Consider the following 24,707-nt stretch of genomic DNA (forward strand, 5'->3'; position numbering starts at 1 on the left):
ATGCTGACTCTGGTATGAAAAAGGACTGCTATGAGCTTAAATTACATTTCAAAAGAAATGCAAACTCACTATCCCAGACAAGAGGAAAAAGAAATGAAAATAATGGAGAGAGATGGGAAGAAAGCACAGAAATTTGCTTTCACCTACTTCTCCCCCTCTCTCCATATTAGGACAAATACTGCCACAGCATGCCTCACCCATAAAATAAGGCAAAGCCAAGGTCAGATTAAAGAGTTAACACAGTCCTCAGAAAGGCCTTCTTGTCCTACGCTGGCATCTGGGAACTTAACTAGTAAACAATTCCCTACAACGATATAAAACTTTCCCTAAATAACAGTAGCTCAATTGTGCAAGCAATGTGGCTTATGCTGAACGTCTGCTTTCCTTTGGGTGTCTGTATTTTGGTACCTGAGGGTGCCTACATAACCAGGTCCGTATAAAAACCTTAGGTGCTGAGTCTCTAATGAGCACCCTGTTGCTGGAGGGATTAAGCATGTACTCTGTGACTCTGCTGGGAGAGGACTCTTGAAAACGTGAGCCTGGTTTCCTCTAGACATCATCTCTTGTCCCTTTTCCCTTTATGATTTTGCTTTGTCTCCTTTCACTGAAATAAAACTTAGGTGTGAGTATAAGTATGTGCTTGAGTCCTGTGAGTCCTCCAATCAGTGAACATAAGAGGTATCTGTCTTGGGAACCTGACAAAGAAGCCCAGTTCCAGAAAGCTTCAGGTGGAAAGGAGAGAAATTCTAGGCAGGGATAGGTACTTATATCTGAAGTTGTTGTTCTATGGGGAATAAGAATATAATAATAATAAAATAATAACAGATGACAGCCACCCTGTGTATAACACTTTTGTGCCAAGCACTATTTCAACCACTTTTAAAACAAGTATTGAACTCATTAAACCTTCACAACTTATGAGCTAGTACCATTAGTACCTTCATTTCCAACAGATGAGGAGGCCTAAAGCACTAAAAAACTTAAATAACTTTTCCCAGTTTACAAAGCTATCAAACAGTAGGGACAGGATTTAAAACCAAGCAATCTGGCTACATTCTTCACTCTTAATAAGGATACCTTACACCTTTACAATTAAGTAGAGAGCATGACCTAAGTCAAGACCTGAACCCCAATAACACACATAATGTTACCTTGAAATAAACCTCTTTCCTTTAGGGACACTGAGCAACGTGTATAGGAAGTTGAAGTCACAGAATTTCAGAAATGAAATGACCCTAGAGATCAACTAGACCAACGATTTTTAACCTTTTTCATCTCATGGTACACATAAACTAATTACTAAAATTCTGCGGCACACCAAAAAATATATTTTTTGCTGATCCAACAAAAAAAATAGGTATTATTTTGATTCATTTACTATAGATAGCTATTGTTGTGTTGGCTGTTATTTTTTTATTTGAATCTAAGAGAAAAGAGATTGGGCTCCTGACTAAATACTCAGGAATTGCATGTTTTAAAAATTTTTGCAGCACACCGTTGAAAATCACTGAACTAGACTACTAGGCTGGATTGTGCATTGACTAGATACAGAAAAGTAACAAAATTTGCCCAAGGACACACCAGTTGGTGGTAGAGCACAGATAAGACTGCTAACAACTAATCTAATGCCTTCTCTATTATAAAAATCTGCTATATGATCAAATACAGTCTTTGATCAGTTAGGAAAGATAATGTTTTTCTGCAAAAAAAAAAAAAAAAAGCATACATACGGTCCAAAAGGAATCTTTACTGTCACTAGTTTTATACTAATTTATGAACATCAATTTAAAAAGAAACATCACTAATGAGGTTAATGACAGTATGTCAGCATACAAAATTATTTAAAGTATACAACATTAGCAAACTATAATTATAGAATTTTGTTTATACCTCAAAATTGCACTTAAATAATTTACTATAACTTTCCAATACTTTTTTACAGAAAACCAAAACAAAAACAAAAACAAAAAACCTCTACTACTTTCTGATAAAGTATTCCACAGGATATTTTATTTTTTTTTTACAAACAGTTCCTGTCATATCATTATAAATGGTTTCCACACAGGAATAAGGTAAAATACAGGTTTTTGTACAAAGAATCTTTTGTTTCATAATAAAGAACCTCACCCTGCTGGGGCTAGCCACGTTTTTCTCTGCCAGGTCTACTTTGGTCAAAACAAATATCGTCCTTCTTCCATGAGGATCCATTTGACTGACCAAGTCTGTAACAATGCTGCGTTCGGCATCCACAGATCCATCTGAAAAATAAAATAAAAATATGACACTGTAATAATTGCAAAATGGATTTTTAAAATTTCTACAAGCTACACTGTTGTGTCTACATTATAGTAAGAAAAATTTTCTTAATACATCTGTTGTTATGAAAAGATATTCTAGCCAATAAAAATTTCTATGATACCTACAGTGAAATTTACAAAATTATTCCCAACTTCAATGCTATTTACCAATAAAACAAATAAAAGAGGGTGAAACATATTTATCTTGCATGTTTATGTAACATGCATATTTAGAGCAAAGCCTGGATTGCTAAAGGAAGCATATCAGTGCAATTAAAATCTTGTGATATATTTACCTTGAATGCATAGGATGATGGCATTAGGATTCTGCATATAAGCTTTGCTCATACTGAAAATAGTTTCCTTTGTGTCAGGAGCCATGCCTGATGTCACAGTCTTAAAGAAAAAGGTTTTAAATGTCATTATAAATGTTTTCCACAAAGGAATATGACAAAATACAAGTTTTGTATATACTTACATTAATCACACCTGGTAAGTCAACAAGCACCATCCTCTGCAGTCCAGGGCCTTTTACATTTAAGGATATGGTCTACTCAGGGGACAAAACAAAACAAAAAATATTGGGGGGGAAATTTGTTAGGAACTCTTTGGTGATATATAGTCTGAAAAGTCTGTATCTCATCCATTCAGATATGGTGCTCAGAAAAATGTTATTCTTTTTCTGATCCTAAAAGTAATTATTCTAAGACAATTTCCTACAAAATGATATATTATTGGGACTATTAAAAATATCTGTTATCTTGGAATAGCAGCAATCTAAATATCAATGTCAATATTATGATTTATTTCATATCATGACCATTAGATTCCACAAAACACTGGTGAAATGAATTGCACACTTACCTCAGGACTAACAGTACAGCCTTCTTTCACATTTTTCCTCATTCGTAGTTCTATTTCATGTCTTAATGCTGCAAGCTATGAACGGAAAACAACAAAGTCCTGAGAAAACCTTCAGTTAACAAATATTCCCTGTCGTTGTCTTTCATAAGCTTACGCAGGTGATAAAGTTACACACGTTAACCTCACATGAATGCTACTTACATCTTCCTCCTTGGTAAGATCAAACTCTCGAGAACTATCTTTAAACAATGCTACATGGTGAGGACCTTCACTCAGTGTCACCTGGAATTAATAGAAAATTGAAATGTAATAATGTATTTACAATTCATATTAATTCCCATAGCACTTACATGGTCTATGTACATGGTCTATGTACAATTCCTTCTACTGAGGTTAGATTAACAGGCTAGAAAACAAAACCAGCTGTTTGAAGGCATCAGAGAGAAACCTGGACTGAGTCCAAGACCCTAAAGAATTTGTGGGGGATATTCCTGCAGGTATTTTCCCCAGGGCATTTGCTAATTTGTGGCCTGAGAGAAAAGCTTAAAACTTTAACAGTTTTACTGGATTGAGAAGCCCAGACAGCCACGATTCAGGTTGCCAAGGTCCCAGAGAAAAATTCACAGCAGTGATGAATCTCCAAATTCTGAGCCCTCCAGAATATTCTGCATACAATTTCCCTTTGAGGCATTTACACATTAAGAAACAAAGCAGAAAGAAGCTGCTAACGAGGCTAACACACTAAGTCAAGATTCAAGATTCTGGAGATCCCACTCTTCAGGTGACACAAAAATCTGGAGTTCAGAGTCAACCCAGGAGAAATCCTGGTAAATACTATAGGAGGAAGGGCACACTGGAGAGAGACCAGTCTTGTTGGTTTCAAAAAAATGTGTTCATGCTGGATCAGCCTGACAGAAGAAAGTGAACCCCTAAAATATAACATCATCTATAGCCACTGCAATTAGGGTGCTGCTAACAATGTAAAAGGTAGGTTAAAATGTTTTTACAGTCGATTACAGAGCATGATATGAGGTGTAATCAGTTCATTTTCTTCCTAAATTAGAAGTATTCCAAATAGATCTGTAAAGTGTGGTACAGCCAAACAATACCACAGAACAGTGCTTTTTAACCTTTTTCATCTCATGGCATACCATGAGGTTAATTACTATAATTCTGCAACACACCAAAAAATATATTTTCTATCGGTCTAACAAGAACAGCATAAAATAGGTATAATTTTGATTCATTCATACCAAATGGCTATTGTGTTGGCTGTTGTACTTTTTTTGACAATGTAAGAGAAAAGAGGTCAGTGCCCCTGACTAAATAGTCAGGTACAGCATGCTTTAAAAATTCTTGCGGCATACAGGTTAAAAATCACTGCTATGGAGCAATGAAAAAGGAACTAGCTTGACACAACATGGTTGAATTCGCAGCCAGATCCCGTGCACTCTGTATGAATCACACCAGACTGCTTGTTGCCATTATAAAAAAAACTCCATTTCTAAAAGATTTTAGCATCAGCCTCACTGTCTCATTTTCTACCACTATTCTGGCCTTCATCCTTGGTGATTTCAAGTCTCCAATTCTCCAACTATTCTATAATACACCACCAGCTGAACTAAAAGAAAAAACACACACACACACACACAACCATACAGTGTCCCTTTAAATTTGTGTCCACACCTTAATGGGGACATCAGTACCACTCAGCAATCCTAATATTTCTTGACTTCCCTCATCAACTCAATCCTGGACTCATCACTCGCCTAGAAAAGACTTCACACTCCCCACTTATTCATCTTCAATACCCTCTCCCCTCTGTCTACTTAACAGCTGATAATCTAGCTTATGTCTCTGAGGGAGTAGAAGCAATCAGAAGGAAATGTCCACAATGCCACTTACTTGCCTCCACTGTAAATTCAATAATCAGTTCTTAGTCTTCACCTTCCTTGGTTACCAGCAGCCCTGACCTTGCCCGCCACTCCCTCCTCCTGGGTATTTTCTTCCTGACTTTCAGGACACAGACCACAGTGTTCTGGTTTCCCTCCTATCACACTGGTTGCTCCTTCACAAACTCCTTCATTGTTTCCATTTCTCTCAATCTCTAATGTTGGGACATAAGCCTCCATTCTGTCTTCTCTCTCTCTACTCACTCCCATGGTGATCTTACCCAGGAAGACCAGGGCTTTCTATATTACCTTTAGATATTCGATTATGACTCCTAAATTTAAGTCTCTAGCTTGCCCAGACCTCTCTACAAACTTGTATATACAATTGCTTTTTTGTTAACAAGTTCCAAACTCCTGATTTTCTTCCCCAAAGCTAATTCATTCTAATTCAGACTCCCCCAAGCCAATCACATGCTTTAATTTATTCAGGCCAAAACCGCAAGTCATCCTGACAACTGACTTCCTCTCTCTCCATATCAAATATGTAAGAAAATCATGTAGATCCTACTTCCATCACAGATTCAACCATTTTTTTACCACTTTCACTGCTACTTCTCTGGTACAAGAATCACCTGGGTACTCCAATAGCTTCCCACCTGGTCTCCTTGGTTCTACACCTCTTGCCGATGTCTATTTCAACAGAGCAGTCAGAGTGAGCCTTTTAAAAAGTATGTTGTTACTCTGCTCAAAACACTGCATTGGCTTCCATTTTATTCAAAACAAAAACCAAAGTTTGCATGATAACCTACAAGGCTCTAATAATCTGCTCTCCCCAGTATCCCTCTGACCTCATCACCTGGCTGCTTTTCACTCTGCTCTCGCCACACTGGCCTGGAACACACTAAGCAGCTACCTATCTCAGGAGCTTTGCAGTAATGTTCTCTCTGCATGAAACACTCTTGAACAGGATACCCAAAGAATCCCTCCCTCACTTTCTGCACATCGTCGTTCAGCTGTCACCTCCTCATGCAGCTTACCAGTACCCTGGTACCACCATTCCCATTGCCCGGCTCCACTGTTTTCTTCTGTGCACACTTATCACCTTCTAGCATACTATGTAACTTAGTTACTTACTATGTCTACTAGAGGCCTGGTGCATGAAATTCATGCACAATACGGGGTCCCTCACCCCAGCCTGCACCCTCTCCATTCTGGGACATCCCTCTCGTTATCCGGGACCGCTGCTTACTAACTGCTTGCCTGCCTGCCTGCCTGATTGCCCCTAACTCCTCTGCTTGCCTACCTGATCGCCCCTAACTGCCTTTGCCTGCCGGCCTGATCGCCCCTACCTTGCCCCCCTGCCAGCCTGATCGACCCTAACTTGCTCCCCTGCGGGCCTGATCGCTCCTACCTTGGCCCCCTGCCACCTGATAGCCCCTAACTTGCTCCCCTGCTGGCTTGATCGCCCCTAACTTGCTCCTCTGCCTGCCTGATCGCCCTTAACCGCCTCTGCCTCGGCCCCTGGCCTAAGCTGCAGTCTGGCCTCCCTCTGCAGGAGGCGACCTGGCGGATCAGGGGAAGGCACTGCTCCCATTTCCCCGCTGCTGCTGCCACTGCTGGCCTGAGCCTGGGCCCTTTGCAGCTGCACCTCGGCCCTCGCAGCCACTGTGGCTTTGTCCGGAAGGTCATCCAGAAGACATCCACCCTAATTAGCATATTACCCTTTTATTAGTATAGATTATTTATTATCTGTCTCTCTCTACTAGACCATATCCCCTATTATGTCAAAGATCTTTGTTTTGTTTACCAACACACTGCCTAGAACACTGCTGGCACATATTAAGCACCTAATGAATATTTGTGGAATGAGAGACTCTGAAGCCATAGACTTCCTTCCTGTAACCATGGATGAATTGTCAGTATTTCTCTATATGGGCAACTTGTACACTGAATCCCAGACTCTTACCTCAATGACTTTGCTCCCTCTCTCTTGCATCATTTTTTTTTCAACCAGATCATAACATATCTCTATCTCTATCTCTATCTCTATCTCTATATCTATATATAAAAGCCTAAGCAACCGGAATGACTGGTCGCTATGACGTGCACTGACCACCAGGTGGTAGACGCTCAATGCAGGAGCTGCCCCCTGGTGGTCAGTGTGCTCCCACAGCCAAACTCCCCCACCAGCCAACCTCCCACAGTCCCTCCCCCTGGCCCCTGGGCTGGGACGGAGAACCAGAGGTGGGTGCAGCCAATCTCCCATGCCGTCCTTCCCCCAGCCAGCAGGTCCCGATCGTCCTGCTGCCCGCCCGTCGTGGTGGCGGCACGGTGGTGAGGGAAGGGAGGAGCGGGGGAAGCAGGAATTGCACAGTGGTGGGGCACCGACAATGGCAGCATTGGTGTCCGGCATCTGTTCCTTCTGCGCCCAACCCAGCAACCGTTGCCTCCTCTCTGGCCCGGCCCTGATCGGCCTAGCCCCAATCGGCCCTGATTACTGGCCAGGCCTAGGGACTCCACCTGTGCACAAATTTCGTGCACCGGGCCTCTAGTAGCATATAAATATCTTTAAAACACTCCCTTGACCCAACATATTTCAACTGCTACTGCCCCATTTTCTACTTTTTTTTACATTAAAGACAGATAATTATCTCTATTTATTGACTCCACTTCCAAGATTCTATTCTCTTACTCAGACTAAACTCCAAAGCCTAATAACAGGATAGCCTGGCCTCCCACTGCACCCTTGTCCTCCTCTCCCCTTATTCAGCTCCTGTTACACAGGCTTCCTGACTGTGCCTCCTACTTATTTCTAATAGGAATAATTCCAAATGCTCCGTGTCAATTCTTTCTTTAGTTAAAACTCTTCATTTCAACATAATAAACAAAGCTCTAAGGAACTTCATTCAGATGGTCTATTTTCTTACCTTAACTGGAGAGCGTGTCATCATCTCCCCAGATCCTCGTGGGAATATTCGTGCTTGAGCAATCATTTCCAACACACTAGTTTTCCCAGCACTCTGATCTCCAACTACAACAACCTTACGGCAAAAACAATAACATTTATTTATATTATTCAATACCAACTTAAATTTAAACATACTTGAAATGCCGCCAAGATTTTTTTAGTCTTTTCAAGTATCTACAGTTAAATGATTTAAAAAATATCATCCATGAAAAAATTGGTAGTTGATACGTGTATGCATATTGAAAATATAAATAGCAAAACATGATTCGGACCCATTTACTAGTATAGTTAAAATTTTATTAAAAACTTGTGTTAATTTAAACCACTATTTCTAAAACCAGATCATTCAAGTTCCACAAGTCTTTCTCATAGCTAGTTTACTCTTTACAAAGACATTTTCAATTCTATCAGGTTAAATTTCACTCATGTGCTGAATTTAATCCACTGTTCAGTTACTTTAATATAATGGATATTATGAATATGTAATGCCAAATATGTAACAGCCTTCCTTTGTCACAGATAAATGTAAGTCGACCAATGGATCAAAGTACTCAAATAACATTCAATACTTAAAAAATCATCTATAACTCATAATATTATATAAAAAAGTATATGTCTCTGGTTTAATCTGTATGTATATGTATACATGAATGTGTATGTATTGTGTGTGTGTACATACACATAACTTTTTTAAAACCTAAATTTTTGCTAAGAGGCCATTTCACTATGTATTAAGTTTTCACTTACCCTTGGCAAATGATCTTGTGTATTATAACTGGCATCATAATCAGATAGAACATCAAGAACTTCAGAATACATGTCAATCAAAGATTTCTACAAAAGTAAAAAAATAATATTAATTAAATAGTGAAAACATTTAAAAAAATACCATAGACGTGTCAAGAGGAAAAAAAAGCTGATAAATTCATAATGTTTTTCCATAATCATGGTATTGTTTTTTTCTAGTTATGCAAATACACAGTCATAGTAAAACAGTATATAATAAAATTTCATTTCTTCTTATCTAGTTTATCCAATTTATTTTATTTAGAGATACACTGATAATTAAAGTACACTAATTTAGGATTTCCTAACTTTCTAACTAAATGGTAAAAGAGGGAAGTTGTTATTTAATATTGAAGAGTTAATATTAAATGCCCAACAAAGAAAACCATTAAGAGCATAAAGGCCAAATAAGGTGCTAGATGACCAACTGAAAGGAAATCATCTTCTACCAAATTTGGTGTGTCAGATATAGAGATAGAGATAGAAATAGATAGGAGGTGGGGGGCGGGGAAAGAAAGACTGAAAAGAAGACTAAAGTGGAGAAAGAATGACCAAAAAGATGGTTAAGCCAGTAAGCATGATTAAGTATACTTTGACAACTGCACAGCTAATAAGTGAGAGCACCAGGGGCAGACATCCAGTATTGTTTCTCTCTGTAAGTGGAAACAGTACCTGACAAATAACAAGATTCAAGTAAGTATTTGATGAATAAATGAACAAATACACTGGCTGGGAAAAAAGGTCTGCTATCAAGCATTTAATAATTAAAGGTAAGTTTTAACCCTACAGTAGAAACAACATAAGGGCCTACAGTTCCCTTCATCTCTTAAAAGCTAGAAATAATAAATGTGAAGCAACTGCTATCCCTCCACTAAGAAATAAACAAAAAATTCTTTGAATTTTCATTGACATTTTACTCTATGACAGAATATACTTTTTCTGACATAAACTTTCAAAATATATTAATACTTGGACATAACTTTTCTCAATTGCTGTGAGTAACCTGTAAATAAAGCCATGCTATTCATTTGTTTTATACAATCCTGATTTAGAGCAGAACTACTAATACAGGTTGCTTAAACTACAATTACATATCTTTGGACCATGGTACCAAATGTCTGTGCCATGACTTATTGCAGTTTTGCTACACCCAAATTCAGTTTATTTATAGGGGATACAAGTTAGAAGAATTACTCCAATTTAATTTAATACATACAACTTGGTTTAGTGGGAAATAAGATTTACTTTATTGATAATGGCAATTACCAATATGCTGATAACAATACCAGCATATGCTTTTTCAAAAATTCTTTAAAATGCCTAAGGAACTTTCCAGAAGAAAATGTTAACTTTCTTAAAACTGAAGAAAGTAGCCTAATCATTTGCTGGAAACATAAGTAAGGCAATGATGGTAAGTCATATATAAACATCCATCAACTCAGAATTCTGGTTTTATTGCTGTAGAAACGAAATAGGCCTAAAGATATACTAGGCATTTCAGAAAAATAAACTGATTCATGAGAAATGGCTGGTAAAAGTATGAAGATTTTTATGGGCATAGTTTAAAATCAATGTCTGGAAACTACACTTTATAAAATGTGCTAATATAGGAAGAGAACTTCCTATCCCTGAAGGACAGCAGGTGACAAAGGAGGATAGAACACGTATGGTTATGGTCCCTTACACACTAGTATTGATGAACATGCAAAGTCCTGAGAACCAACAAATTAAGATAAAATTAAAATACCTTAAGCTTTCTATGATGGATGCCTTTGTCATCTTTCTGCAACAATAATTTTCTCAGTTCTTTGTTCTCCTTTTCCAACCGTTCCAAGATTCTCTGGTACTTTAACTGAAACAAAATAATACCATAACTACATTAGAAAAAGATGGGTTAATAACATTAAGTCTAAATTAAAGGCTTCCAAAATCCTGAAGTCATATCTCCTGACTATTCAAAATAAATTATTTCATTTAAAAAGCTCCTATGACAATGTTGAGAGAATAAATTATGAAAATCTCAACAATAAATTTCATTATAGTTTTCTATTATAATTTGGCATTTTATTTGAAAAATTCTTTGGTATTTACAATGAAGAAATTATTTAAAAATGTAAGCATTTAAAGAAGCCAGTCCTTAAGTACATTCCATGAAGCAATATTTCCTATTACATCAAAAATTTTTAAGTCTTCATTATAGGGACAATTTGGCAAAAATTCAAATTATTCCCATTCCCCATATTACTTTGTGTTTTAATTGAAATGATACCCTATATAATAAAAGCCTAATATGCTAAGTGTCCAGTTGTCTGTTCAACCAATCAAAGCATAATATGCTAGTGATATGCTAAGGATACTCAATCACTCGCTATGACGTGCACTGACAACCAGGGGGCAGACAGTTGACCAGTCGACCAGTTGCAATGATGTGCACTGACCACCAGGAGGCAGACAGTCGACCAGTTAACCAGTCGCTATGATGTGCCAGGGGGCAGACGCTCCGACCCATAGGTTAGCTTGCTGCCAGAGTCCAGCCGATTGGGACTGAGCGCGATGGACTCAACACGCCCAGGAGCCCTTCCGCAGTCCCTCCCCGGCCCCAATCATGCACCAGTGGGGTCCCTCGGCCTAGCCTGCACCCTCTCGCAATCTGGGACCCCTCAGGGGATATCAGAGAGCCAGTTTCAGCCATCCCAGGCCAGGCCCAGGGACCCCACTGGTGTATGAATTCGTGCACCAGGCCTCTAGTAAAATAATAATAGTTAACAGTGCTTGTGCATGCATTATGTGATAAGCCCTTTAGTTAATGTTGCACCTGCATAATTTCCTTAAGCCTTCACGCCAGGCAAAGGCTAAACAGGTTAGGAATCTAAGATTAGGGATACTTGGTAGCCTATCCAAGGTCAGAGTTTTGAGTATATAGAAAGGTATGAGTCAAGGGCTCAAACTTTTCCAACTTCTGATAAGTTTCTGTGGTCAGAGATTACACATTAATTTTTAAAATACTGATATAAAAACGGATTTTAAGAAGACAAAGCATTTAGACAGGTTGTTTTGTCTAAAGTAAATGCTTGGCTACATACTCTTCTTAAATAATTGTGATCCTTTTCTAACTGGTCCTCTTAGTTTTTACACTATAATTTCTTCTCTAAGCATTACAAGGTTTGAAAAACTATTAAGAATTACTTAATCCTACAACCAGCAGAATGTTTATGTTCAATCTATAATATCATGCCTTTTATAATGGAAAATATCTCTTAGAATATTTTTTAAGTTGTAGTCAATCTTCCAAGAACATAGTAAATAAGAGGAACTCATGGTTCACTCCTCAGAGAATGTCCACAGTAAGCCAAATTAAAGAAAAACATAATATTTAGTTCAACTATGTAGTATGAAACAGGTAGAACTATGCCAGAAGCCAGCATCCCATAGGTTAGATTCCACTATAAACATTTTTTATAGAATTACTCATTTATATGTAGTAATAGTCTATAATAGTATTCTATATAATAAAATCCTAATATGCAAATTGTCCCCTAGACCGGGAGTTAGACGGCTCACTGTGACATGCTCTGACCACCAGGGGGCGGCATGGAACATGGCAGGTGTCAGTGACCTGCTGTTGGCAGAAGGCGGCATTGGAGGCACTGCCGGCCCCAATGGGCCCCGATGAGAGCAGGACCACGGAGGGATGATGGAGGTGAGTGGGCAGTGCCAGGCCAAGGCGGGTGTGAGCAGAGGCCCAATTACCCCACTGATCGCTCTGCAGACAGTGACCAATGGCCAGCCTTTTATTATATAGGATAAGAAAAAGTCCTTGGCTCTTCTTACACATCAGAATTACCTGGGTATGTAGAAGTTCTTCTTGAAGTTGGTCAATTTTCTCTTTGTCTGTCACCTAAATGTTTAAAAGAAATTAATTTGGAATAGAATTAGGTTTATATAGGATGCACTATAAGTTAAACGTTTTTTTAAGTATTTTAAGAGTAAAAACTGATTTTATATGCATAATCAAAGCAATTTTAAATCAAATAATATTTAAGAAAGTAAAAAACAATTATATTCATCAATAAGAAGAGCTCATTAAATTTCATATTAAATAAAAACCTTAAAAAGCAATCATTTCCTGTTGCCATTCTAGTCATTTCTTATGAATGGCTTGTTAGAAAAATTAGACGTATATGGTTACTATGTTCTTCACAGCTTGTTTTGTGCTCAAGCACAGGCACTTGGATACATGGAGAAATAAAGCATTGACAGCCCTACAGAAAAGTGTTTTGGGAAGTCAGATACATGTTATCATTTACAGGTACTGAAAAAGTTCATTGATCATAGTGTATATTTTAAGCAAATATTATCCATTTCCATTCTGTAAGTAGGGAAGTATTTAACAAATGCAAAGAACAACTTGCATTTTCAGAGCTATAAGTGGAGCCAGATGATTGTTTTTAAATTTAGTTCTAGTGCAAGATCTGTTAACACATAATATAGCAAATGCATCAGTAGCAATGAAGTCAAGTAAAGCAACTAAAATTAATTTGGACATAAAACAAAAGTAGGACAAGATCCACAGGTATTGCAGAAACTACTTCAAATTGTTATTAATATTAATAGTTCTAAAGTAAAATATCCAAAAACGACAAAGAACTTTATTGTGTAACAGGCTTTACAGTTGTCACAATACAATTCTAAATATCAAACACAATGAATAATTTTAATCAAAATGATGTCATTTATGACAAATCCACGTAACTGTGTTTTGACTCCTTGGTGAGGTACAGAGTTGTTATTCTCAGTCTTTCAAAATAACTGTCTAATTTCTGATCATCAAAATGTGCAAACATGAATTTATCTCATAGGACACAAAAATCTGGTTAAGATTCATGTAAATCCTTGTTATTCATTGGCTATTTAAGCAATCAAGACATCATGATAGCAAATGTATATGAACAAATTTTAAATGATTTGTTCAAGAAGGCATTAATAATTCTAATCCATGCAATAAAGATAATTTGAGATTTTAATTCCTATTCCCAAATACTTTCTCAAAGTTTTCCCCAAATACTTCTTTTAAATAAAAATGAGGCCCAACCGGCATGGCTCAGTGGTTGAGCATGGAACTATGAACAAGGAGGTCATGGTTCAATTCCTGGTCAGGGCACATGCCTGGGTTGTGGGCTTGATCCCCAGTGGGGGGCATGCAGGAGGCAGCCCATCAATGATTATCTCTCATCACTGATATTTCTATCTCTCTCTCCCTCTCCTTTCCTCTCTGCAATCAATTAAAAATATTTTTTATAAATGTCAATGCTTGTTAGAAGTAATAGGTACATATTATTTTTCCCTTAAAAGCTTATGCCTAAAAATCTCTAACTATGTTTTAATAATTAGAAAAAAGGTAATATAAAGCAAACTTTTTTGTTGTTTTCTCATTCCTGTATAGCAAGGAGAGACTCATGGATAGAAACTCTTTTCATTTGACTGTGTGTTTGTATAGCATGGGCAAGAATTATTAATAGTCTCCTAAAATGTGAGGAAACAAGAAAGCTGGAAAGGAGTCCATAACCCAAAGAACAAAATATTCAAGGCCAAACGAGAAATAAATAATTCCACATTTCGATCATAAGGCATGCCATCATACTGTAACAATGTGGTCATAAAAATTTTTTTTATGCAGATTAAATTCCCAATTCATTTTAAAAGGTACTTTGATTTATTTTGTTCCATTAAATATTCATCCAGCTGCAGCTAAATTAGTATGAAATATATAAACAGTATTAGTATAAACTGTTTTAGTTTGAATGTGAATATTTAATGATTTCATGCAATATATCCTAAATTAAATAGAAAATTCAACATTACTCTACACAATGGGGCAATAATTAAGAAACCAATACAATTACACCAAAAAGTTAGACTGTTTATTATAAGCCAGAGGCTTAAAAGGTTATCTTAGTAATTTGGTAAAATAAAAAGGGTATACAAAAAGTTAAAATGATATAAGATTATTAGAATATTACAAACACAATCTTTATGCTAACAGTATTTAGTATCATGACTGTTAAGATTTTTATAAATTCATATTTTGAGGAGTATGTAGATTTATCTTTTGCCCTCTGGCATGATTGTTAGGAATAACTCATGCACCATTTTACCTTCTATCTGTTTAGCTTACTGAAACATCAAAATTAATGTTTTATTATAAGACAAGTGATGGTGGAGTCAAGAATTACACCTAATGTTTTCTAGGAAACAAGGTAAATAAGTATTAATGAGAAGATACTTATACATATTTTCTTAAGAGACTAGCTTATTTAAGGTCTTAACTAGCAATTTGGATATATTTTATTTTGATGAACTTTACTGATAAAATTCAACTCCTTATGACAAGAATAAGTTCTTGTCCCGTTGAATATATTGTTTGCATTATGAAGTTAATTTACGACTCACCCTGACAGAAATGGGTATCAATGGTCTTGAAACCAGGGCTTTTCTACAATTCCAGGGCTGTGAAACTGATGGAAAGAGCGGAATCCTCCGCAGAAACAAGCTAAAGCTGAAAGACAAAAACCTTTACTAGCTCCTCACAAAACCAAGCCTGATTTTAAATTTTTAAGTATTTTTCCCTACTAAGCCATTGTGGCCATTCTGAAATACCAAAACACATATATGAAAGCCTCAAAAACGTCTTTGTATGTGTACATATTCATAGGAGGCAAAACTACCAAAGGCAGTTTTAATGTACCTTCCCTGCAAGAGCTCCTTTGCTCAGGAGATACAAGGGGAATTTTATAGCTGCTACTACTAGCATGATATAAAAAATGAAGCCTTATTATATTTTCAAGAAGGTAAGGATGAAAGAATTATTAAAAAGCAACAAAAGCTGTGGTTTTCTACCTCAAGTAAACATCAAATGCCTGGATTGACAGAAATCTTATGAATTAGGATTTTGATGATTATGGTGAATGGCTGAAAAGTCATCTGTGTACTAACTCTAAGGGAAAAGTAGAGAAGATACAGTAAGGAAACTATTTTTTAGGAAAGTAGGGGGAATGATGAAGAGCGCTCTTACTACAGAAGAGTGTAAATGGTTTTAGAGTCCCATTTGCTTTTACCCAAGGTAACTTCACAGTGGGCAGGGACAGCCACGATTTGGTGATCCACTGTGCAATGTAATAAAATAGATGAAGGTACAGTCCTATCAGTCACTATTCCACAAACAAGGAAAGTGAGGCATAAAAGTTATTGGATAACCCAATAAATATTTGAAATGGAATATCACAACGACTGAAAAATGGCAAGTAGGCCTCAAATGAGCATTAACCTTTGGCAATGTAGAAAATAATCAGTATTCACTACTAATAGCCCTTAAGTCATCAGATTTAAAAAAACAAAAACCTTAAACCATACCTTAAAATCTGAAAATGGCAGATCTACAGGACTCATTTCAAGTTATTTTACCATTATGAACATTTAAGAATAACTTTTAACTAGAACTATATCCATATTTCTAAACAACGTACCAGAATGGAGTAATTCCTTCCCCTTCCTTCTGTAACAAAGCTAAGGCTCAGCCTTAGCATCCAATTTGTTAGTATATTTAAATGGCACTCTCAACAGCATACAGAACAGAGAATGCTAAAGCACCATTTAAAATAAGTCTTTCTTTTTTAAAAAATAATTTATCTGTGTTGTTGTAAGAATTACAGGTATTATTTAAAAAATAGCATAAGTGTTTCTTTGGTAACATACATGCTTTAATTTAACAAAGTAGAAAAATAATTTATTTCCTATTATCTACCTAGGTTATCCATTCACTAAAAGCTAAACACAATAGGTGATTCCACAGCCATGGAATTGAGAAAAGCCAGGAAGTGACACTGAAAAAATAAAGGAAACTGTGATAAGTGCTCTTAAGTGTTAACCACCAAAATGAGACAAGATTAGTTAGCAGGAGTATTGCACTAAATCGTTATAATATTGGTTGATTCCAATACTAGAATCTGCAGGAAGCTCATTATATGCATGACTGAATCTTTCTTCCTAAGATTTGTACATAACTTTAAAACTTTTCTGATATCTGACAACTAGCTGATTTCATCAGAATATAACTTTAAATCATTGCATTCATTTCATCTTGAAAGTTTTTTTAAAACATTAACCTTGGGATCTACACTGTGGGATCATCTAACAGCCAAAAGCATATTTTTAAGGACTTCTTGATTGTATCTATAACTAAATATTTGTATAGACTTACACTGACTCTTATTAGAATCTGCTCTTTAGCAAACAGAATTAGATCTGATTTCTAATGTTCTTTCAGTGGTCCAAGGTAAAACTTACTTGTGCTGACTTTATTGATGAATGTGGATAAACTTTATGCAATGAGTTTATCAACCTGAATAAGAATAACTACGCTGCCCTGGCTGGTGTTGCTCAGGGGTTAGAGCATTGGCCCTCCCACCAAAGGGGCTAGGGCCCCAGTTGGGTGCATGCAGGAGGCAACCAATTGACATGTCTCTCTCACACTGCTGTTTCTCTCTCTCTTCCTCTCTCCCACTCCCTCCCACACTTCCATTCTAAGAATCAATGGAAAAAATAATAACCTTTGGTGAGGGTTAACCCCCACCCCCAAAAAAGAATAACTATGCCCAAAAATTAAATCAAAATCGTTTTCTTCTATAAAAAATAAAGCCATTCTCTGCTGATCCATTTCACCTAAAACAAATACATTTCATTCTTTAAATAATTTAACATGGTCATTCATAGTAGTACAGTGGGGCCTTGATTTACGAGTGTCCCGGCTAAGTTTTTCGAGATACAAGCCGGCTCTCGGCCGATTTTTTGCTTTGAGCTGCGAGCTAAAATTCGGGTTATGAGCCAGCTTCAGATACCCCACCGCTAGTTGGCGCAGCGAACGTCACAGTGCACGCCACAACATCAGCCCAGCATCACGTGTCTCACTTGTTCACTTTTTGATTTGTCATACGAGTAATTTGAGTTACGAGTTCCATCACGGAACGAATTAAACTCGTAAGTTAAGGCCCCACTGTAATCCTTTTCATTTTAGAAATAAAACTTGGAGAACAATTAAGTAAACAAATTGGCTAAGAACTTAGGATGACTAAATAACTGAACCAAGTAAACCATAATTTATTATTCTTCCATGGACCCTCACAGTTAATCTAATTTTTAGAAAATACATATGTTGGGTATGTTTACCCTCTCCAGGAAAGTTACATATTTGTATTATGTATCTTTCATAGTTTTACTTTGTCAAAAATAATTTCTCATAATTGGAGTCCATAAATGGATTAAGGCGACATGATCTCAGTAGAAATGGCTGATTAATGTGAACACATCAGTAGCCCCCTTAAACCATCCATCACCTTGCGCTTCTGTTGGGCATAGCTCGTGCTATATTGGCCAGCAGCTCTGCGTGCTTCCTCTTCATGTTCTTGAATTTGCTGTTGTAAGAGAATGAGCTCACCAAGCAGACCCTGCCATGAGTTTACAATGAGGAAAAGAGGAAAATTGGGGAGGAGAACAATGTTAAACCAAAGGGCACAAGAAAGGAACAAATGTTAAGTTAGGGAGGAATGGAAAGCATATAACAAAAAAAAATGGAAACATTTATGTACCTTTAGAGCCACTATATAATTGGGCTCTGTACCACATTTCCATTTTTTTCCCCTCAGTAAAATTAGATATCTCAGAAATATAAAACAGCATAGTTTAAAAAGTGAAAAGGAAAATGCAGTAAGTGACTGCTGAATAAAATGAACCAGATATATAATATCAATCTACAGTAAAACCCAGATTAACCGGAATGCTCAAGGAAGGTGGTATTGTAATTAAGTAAATTTCTTAGTAATAGAAAACTCAAGAAAACAAATACCTCAACCTTTATTTTTGAATTGCCAATATGAACTAGTGTATACTTTAGACCTGATCCATATGAGAGGAAAAATGAAACAGTTCTTAAACAAGTGTTGACCTTATAGGCCTAAATCTCTTAATTCTCAACCACAATTCTCATAGGACTGAATAGAGGATACATAACTGTTTATTTACTTATTAAATTATTATTTAAGTAAATGTTTTTTCTTGCTACTGTATCTGATGTCTTCAATTAAACATTATAGCCCCTCAAAAATATTAATTTGAATTTCTGAGCATCAAGTTAATCAAGATTTTACATTAATTCACATATTCTGCATGCCTACACACAAACTTACTTGACTAAAATTTAGCACTTTTGTCTTTTTGCAAATTAAAAAATGTTTTAACTTTACACATCATCAAATAAGTAATTTGACTAAATTTTCACTTTTTATGAGCTGTTTTGACATTAAATAAAAATACCCTCTGAGAATATAGAGTACATATCAATTACTAAAGCAAAAGCACTATAAGAGAACACAATTGACATATGGACATAATATAATAATTATAAAAATTTAAATAAAACAAACTCAGTTTGGCCCCATGTACAAAATAATCACCATTTCTATGTTTAAAATTCATTCCATTTAATAATCCTGAAATGTTAATCTGGTGCAGTTTTTTTACCACAATGTATTCATATGTGGCATGATACTAAAAATACATGTCATTTTCTGTACACCACTTTTAATTTCTGGCCTATTAGATAATTGATCTTGAGAAATGTGGGAGAAAAGACAAACTAAGAGTTGACATAGTTACAAGCCTAATATTTTCTCAATTATAAACCCTAAAAAGACTAAATTCTAATGAATGAGATCAGGGATTTGCATACGAATAGTGCTCTGGCTCGTTATTTACCAGATTATAAAAATAAAAGGAGTTAGGGAAACTAATACTTGTTAAAATAATCTAAATTAGGAGTTTCATATAGCTTTAGAGCTTTTTAAAATAACTATCAAAATTATTTGATTTTATCTAATGCAATTAGAAAGTCTCTTAAAATGAAATATTCAAATTTTAATTAGCAGACTCATCCAGAGGCTTTATAATTCAGTTTACTCATATAATCCAAAGACTTCTAGAAATAAAAAAAGTTTTTCAGAGAAGAAATGGGTAGGGGATGGTTGCAGGCCAGAAGGGGTCAATGGGGAAAAAAAGAGGACAACTGTAGTACTTTCAACAATAAAGATAAATTTTAAAAAATAAAAAATAATCCAGCCAGTATGGCTCAGTTGTTGAGTGTTGACCTGTGTGAACCTGGAGGTCATGATTCAAATCCAGGTTGGGGCACATGCCCTGGTTGTGGCCTCGATCCCCAGTGGGGGCCGTGCAGGAGGCAGCAGATCAAAGATTTTTTCTCATCATTGATGTTTCTATCACTCTCTCCCTCTCCCTTCTTCCCTGAAATCAATAAAAATATTAAAAAATAAAAAATAATAGTTATAGTAAGAAAGCAATCATAACAAATTAAGTTGCTAAGAGAGCTCTTAAAAGTTTCCATCATAAGAAAAAAAATCTTTGTAACTATGTATGATGATGGCTGTTAAAACTAGATTTATTGTGGTGGTTATTTTACAATATATTCTATTAATATAGAATCTTTGTGTTGTATACCTGAAACTAATATAATTTTATATGTTAATTATACCTCAATAAAAAGACAAAAAATAAAGTTAGAAAAAAAAAGAAGCAAATACAAACAAAAAAGGCATATTAAATTAAGGGAAACTATTAGAATATAATTTGGGGGATATTTATTTTGTTGGATTCTTAGTTTTAATACATAAAGCTATAATCATTGCCAATAATAATGGCACTGGCTGACTTATACTATAAATCAAAGGATGAAACTAGCTGATATTTCTGTATGAGAAGAAAAAAATAAAAGTGGTAACATAACTGAAATGTCAACATTTGTTTCCAAATTTAATATAAAATATATTTATAAAAACCTTATCTATAAAGATATATCTTTTAAATAAATTATTCTATGGTCATTGATAAGTCTGGCAAAGAAAGACAAAGCCAATTCACTACCCTCATCATTCCCATAATTTTTTTTAGGCATGTTTTCAATGTTTTGTGTCATTGCTTTTCATCAAGCAAAAAGATCCAACTTATTTTATTCCAAATCCAACTTACTTTTATTCATTTTGTCATTTATTATAGTTACTTCTTCTAATCATCCAAGTCTTTAGATTTCTCAAAACAATTTCCTTTTAAAGAAGGGAATTTCCATGTTGGCTTATACAGTAGTGTACCTGTGCTTTAACTAACATATCAATCAGTATTCTAATTCATACAATGCCAAAGCAGTGATAAAATATTCCACATTTCTTAACTGCTCATCTATCAGGCACACAATTCTTTTTTATTTATAGCTTAAACACCCCTCCTTATTTTATTGCTTATATTTATATATAAATTATATGGTAAATACTCTAATTTCTATTACATTACAAGGAAACACCCTCCTTCTAGTGACACTTCACTTTCCTTCCAAGTCTGTTACTGAAGGAAGCACTGTTATGTGAATATAGTTGAAATTAACTGTTACCTCCTGAAAAAAGTAGGAAAAAACAAGAATTAGACACAGAAAAGGCTGTTTACACTATGCTAGAGGACTAAAGGATGTTACCCTTGTCCAATTTTAGGCACTAAATCTCACCCTAAATACCAAGTGATAGAGTATACAGCTTCTAAGTTAAGGCCATGTGGAATAGGAAGGGCAAGAAATGTGTGCATCCACTGTGCAAGACACACTTCTTCAATGGACAAAACACATTTTTTCAATAAATATTTTCCCTAGCTCAGACATTTTTCTCTCAAGAAATAGCACATATTTTTAACTGATACATACTACATATAAAATATATTGTTATACATATTAATAAAATTAGTGTAAACTACAGGTGATATACTCTCTAAATACCTAGCTATGTCAATGTGACGCTATAGTTCTCACAGTCTCATTTCATGTACAGTGTTCTGTTTTTTAAAAAATTATGTCAGATCAAGAAAATCAGTGATAATTCCAGAAACCAAAATATCAACTGAAAAGCTGCAAAAACCTAAAAGTAGATGAGTTTGGTAGAAAGTTTTAAATAATCTTAAAATTATAAGTCATTCATATGTGAGTACATTTAAAATGCCATATTTTTATTTAAAAACGTATTGCCAAACAGGGCCCCTACCCTATTTGTTTTTATACATAGCATCTAGAATAATGTCTGCCACGTTGCATGTGTTCAAGCTAGCACCTAGAGTAGGACTTGACACATCTGTCGCTTAAATGAATCAAATTACAAGCTACTTTTACCTAATACTGCACACAAAGTTTCCAGCATAAAATCCCAATTGGTTTACTAAAAAATGCCTATTCTGTAAATAAACTACACATCAACCCTACAACCCATTTTCCCCAATCCTCAGAACAGACTCCACAGAGATTAAGAAAGGGGGAAAATTAATCAAATAATGTAAATATGCTATTTACTTATGTACTAAAAGATAAGAGAACAATGATTATAGTCATCATCATCATTACCATCTAACCAAACATAAATTGCAAGTTTCCTAACTTTGTAGTTACTTGATGGTGCTGGTTGTGAGAATTTCATTTTATTAGCACATTTGTTACACAAGGAATCCCAGAAATGTAAGTAGTACTTAAGCAACACTGCTTTGTTACAATTCAATACTATATGTACTACCTAACATTCCTGTATTCCTCAATAGCTGCCACATATTGAAGGTCAAGAGAAATTCACAGGTAATCAGCAAAAAGACATATTACATAAAATCTTTAGTCCCATTCTTATTGGCATCACATTTATTACTTTAAATTAGCCTCTCTTCTACTGAGTTTAAATCAATCAACTGATTTTGCTAAGAGCTCAGCACTATCCTAGGTGAGATTCTGTGGTAGAAATATTCCATAAATAGTAAGAATGCAAACCAAAATAGATAGTGCTACATATGACAAGTGGTCTAAATGTTAAGAGTATAATTAATGGAACTAAAATGATTATAGAGGCCTTAATGAATGTAATAACTGAACGTGGCTTTAATGATGAGTAATTAGCCAAAGGAAAGGAAAGAGCTATTTCAGCTTGGAGGTACAACATAAGCCACATAAATAAGAAATAAAGTAACATGGAAAGGAAAAGCAGTAATGTATTACTGTTTAATAATTATACTTAAAAGAGTAATGCCACTTTTCATGATTTAGACTTTTAAAAGGTCCTCTAAATATTTTCTATAAATTTTAATTGTTTATAATCTTTAGAATGACCATATTCCTTATTTCTACAATATTTTTATGACCAATCAGAAATGATAGAAAACAACAGATAATAAAATGTCTCATTTAGCAAATATTTACTAGAACACAACAATCTTACTGAATCTAAAAAGTAGACACACTAAGTAGTCTTGTCACCCATTATGTATTATGAGCAATATACAGAAATCTACCGATAAATTAACTCACTCAAACAGGCTCACCACTCTAATTTCTATTTTGTTTTCAGGTAGTTCTAAAGGTCTCCAAGTCTCAAAAATATTCAGCTCACTCCAAGGGCTCTTTCTAATATTTTAAAGAGGACACAAGTTTTAAAATTTTTGATTAATAAAAAGCATTTATTGAAAAGTGGTTTCAGTATTTTCCATTTTTTTTTATTTATCAAAGATACATATCAGCACTTTTCATCAACATAACATAAATAACTACTGTCCACAAACTGAATGGAAATAAACCCAGGCAAAATCAAGGAAACCTGATGTCTAGTTAGCCCATACATTGTTATGTGCAAAGATATGCTTTCTGTCGACTTTTTAAAGACCTCCATTACAACTTTCCAGAACACCTAAAGTCTAGTGACCCCAGACTGGGAACTACAGGTAATCACTACATGTTGTTCATTCTGTCTGACTCAAGTCAAACAATCTGACATCTGTGTTCCCTCAACTCCCCATCACTTTCTTGTCAGTTGACTTTGAAAGGTCCCAACTGTTCCTCTACTTGTCAGCATTTCTCTAGATGTTTCTCCTATTAGAAAGCACAAATCTTTTTTTTTTAGTTTAAGCTATAGAAATGTTTTCAATTTATTACTACTATTTAAAAAAATCTGATGCACATTTTCTTCTACAATTCTAGTAGAAGTCTAGCCAGAAACTTAGGTATAAACAAGACAATCATTAAACTATGGCCAAACCCTGAATACCATTTTAAATCTGGAGCTCTCAGACACCAGACCAAACCAATTAAAACTGGTATCAGCTAAACTCTGTATGCTAACCTACCACCTTTTACATAAGGAATCATTGCCCAAATTTTCAAACTTGATGTTTTAGAGTAATTTCTAAAAAGGTCTAATCTAAGGTCTCTCCTTCATTACCTTAAATCATCGATTTGTAGCCAGGTCTCTTAAAATCAGTTTTTCTACACCTTGTCTAAACAGTTGATTATTCTCAAGTATCACAGGTAACCATCAAGCCTTAAAACCATAATGCTGCATATTAATAGAATTAAAACCACTATTAGAGGCTAAAACTGCATTTTCTGTAATTTTTATAATAGCATTTGCTTTCATTTTATTTAGCAAAGCAGTTTAATTCCAACTTCAGATTTAGTATTTACAACAGCTGAAAATAACTGGTGTGTTTTTGAGTGGGCAAGATAATCACCATAAATTAAGAGATCCATATTCTTGCTTCTTCTATGCTGTAGAGCTCCTGATCTTTTATTGATTATTCATTTATCACTGTAGTAGGATTTTAAGGGAATTATCTGAGTTAGGCCCTAAAGCAGGTTTCTCATTCACCAAAGCAATCCTAGGCTATATCAGAGAAAAGCAGAGATACAGATATCCACTAACTAACAGAGGCCCGTGGTCGGCAAACTGGGGCTTGCGAGCCACATGCAGCTCTTTGGCCCCTTGAGTGTGGCTC

General features: G+C 35.5%; 1 protein-coding gene across 4 annotated transcripts in view; it reads right to left on the bottom strand.

The window, feature by feature from the left end:
* The window catches only part of OPA1 (OPA1 mitochondrial dynamin like GTPase), a 95,700-nt gene that overhangs the window by 56,142 nt on the left and 14,851 nt on the right, over positions 1-24,707 (bottom strand). For 2 of the 4 annotated variants that reach the window (XM_070406543.1, XM_070406544.1), the window contains 10 exons: positions 18,197-18,307; positions 12,652-12,705; positions 10,555-10,659; positions 8,769-8,855; positions 7,981-8,094; positions 3,363-3,443; positions 3,162-3,236; positions 2,776-2,847; positions 2,594-2,693; positions 2,128-2,258 (listed from right to left, as the gene is read on the bottom strand). In XM_070406543.1, coding sequence (XP_070262644.1) covers positions 2,128-2,258; positions 2,594-2,693; positions 2,776-2,847; positions 3,162-3,236; positions 3,363-3,443; positions 7,981-8,094; positions 8,769-8,855; positions 10,555-10,659; positions 12,652-12,705; positions 18,197-18,307 — 930 coding nt within the window. The remainder of the gene's footprint in view (positions 1-2,127; positions 2,259-2,593; positions 2,694-2,775; positions 2,848-3,161; positions 3,237-3,362; positions 3,444-7,980; positions 8,095-8,768; positions 8,856-10,554; positions 10,660-12,651; positions 12,706-18,196; positions 18,308-24,707) is intronic. The other 2 variants (XM_070406546.1, XM_070406545.1) reach the window with 1 other exon arrangement.

The sequence above is a fragment of the Myotis yumanensis genome, unplaced genomic scaffold (assembly GCF_028538775.1).
Source record: "Myotis yumanensis isolate MYYU_CA2020_CCGP unplaced genomic scaffold, mMyoYum1.0.hap1 SCAF_2, whole genome shotgun sequence".
In the NCBI taxonomy this organism is placed as follows: Eukaryota; Metazoa; Chordata; class Mammalia; order Chiroptera; family Vespertilionidae; genus Myotis; species Myotis yumanensis.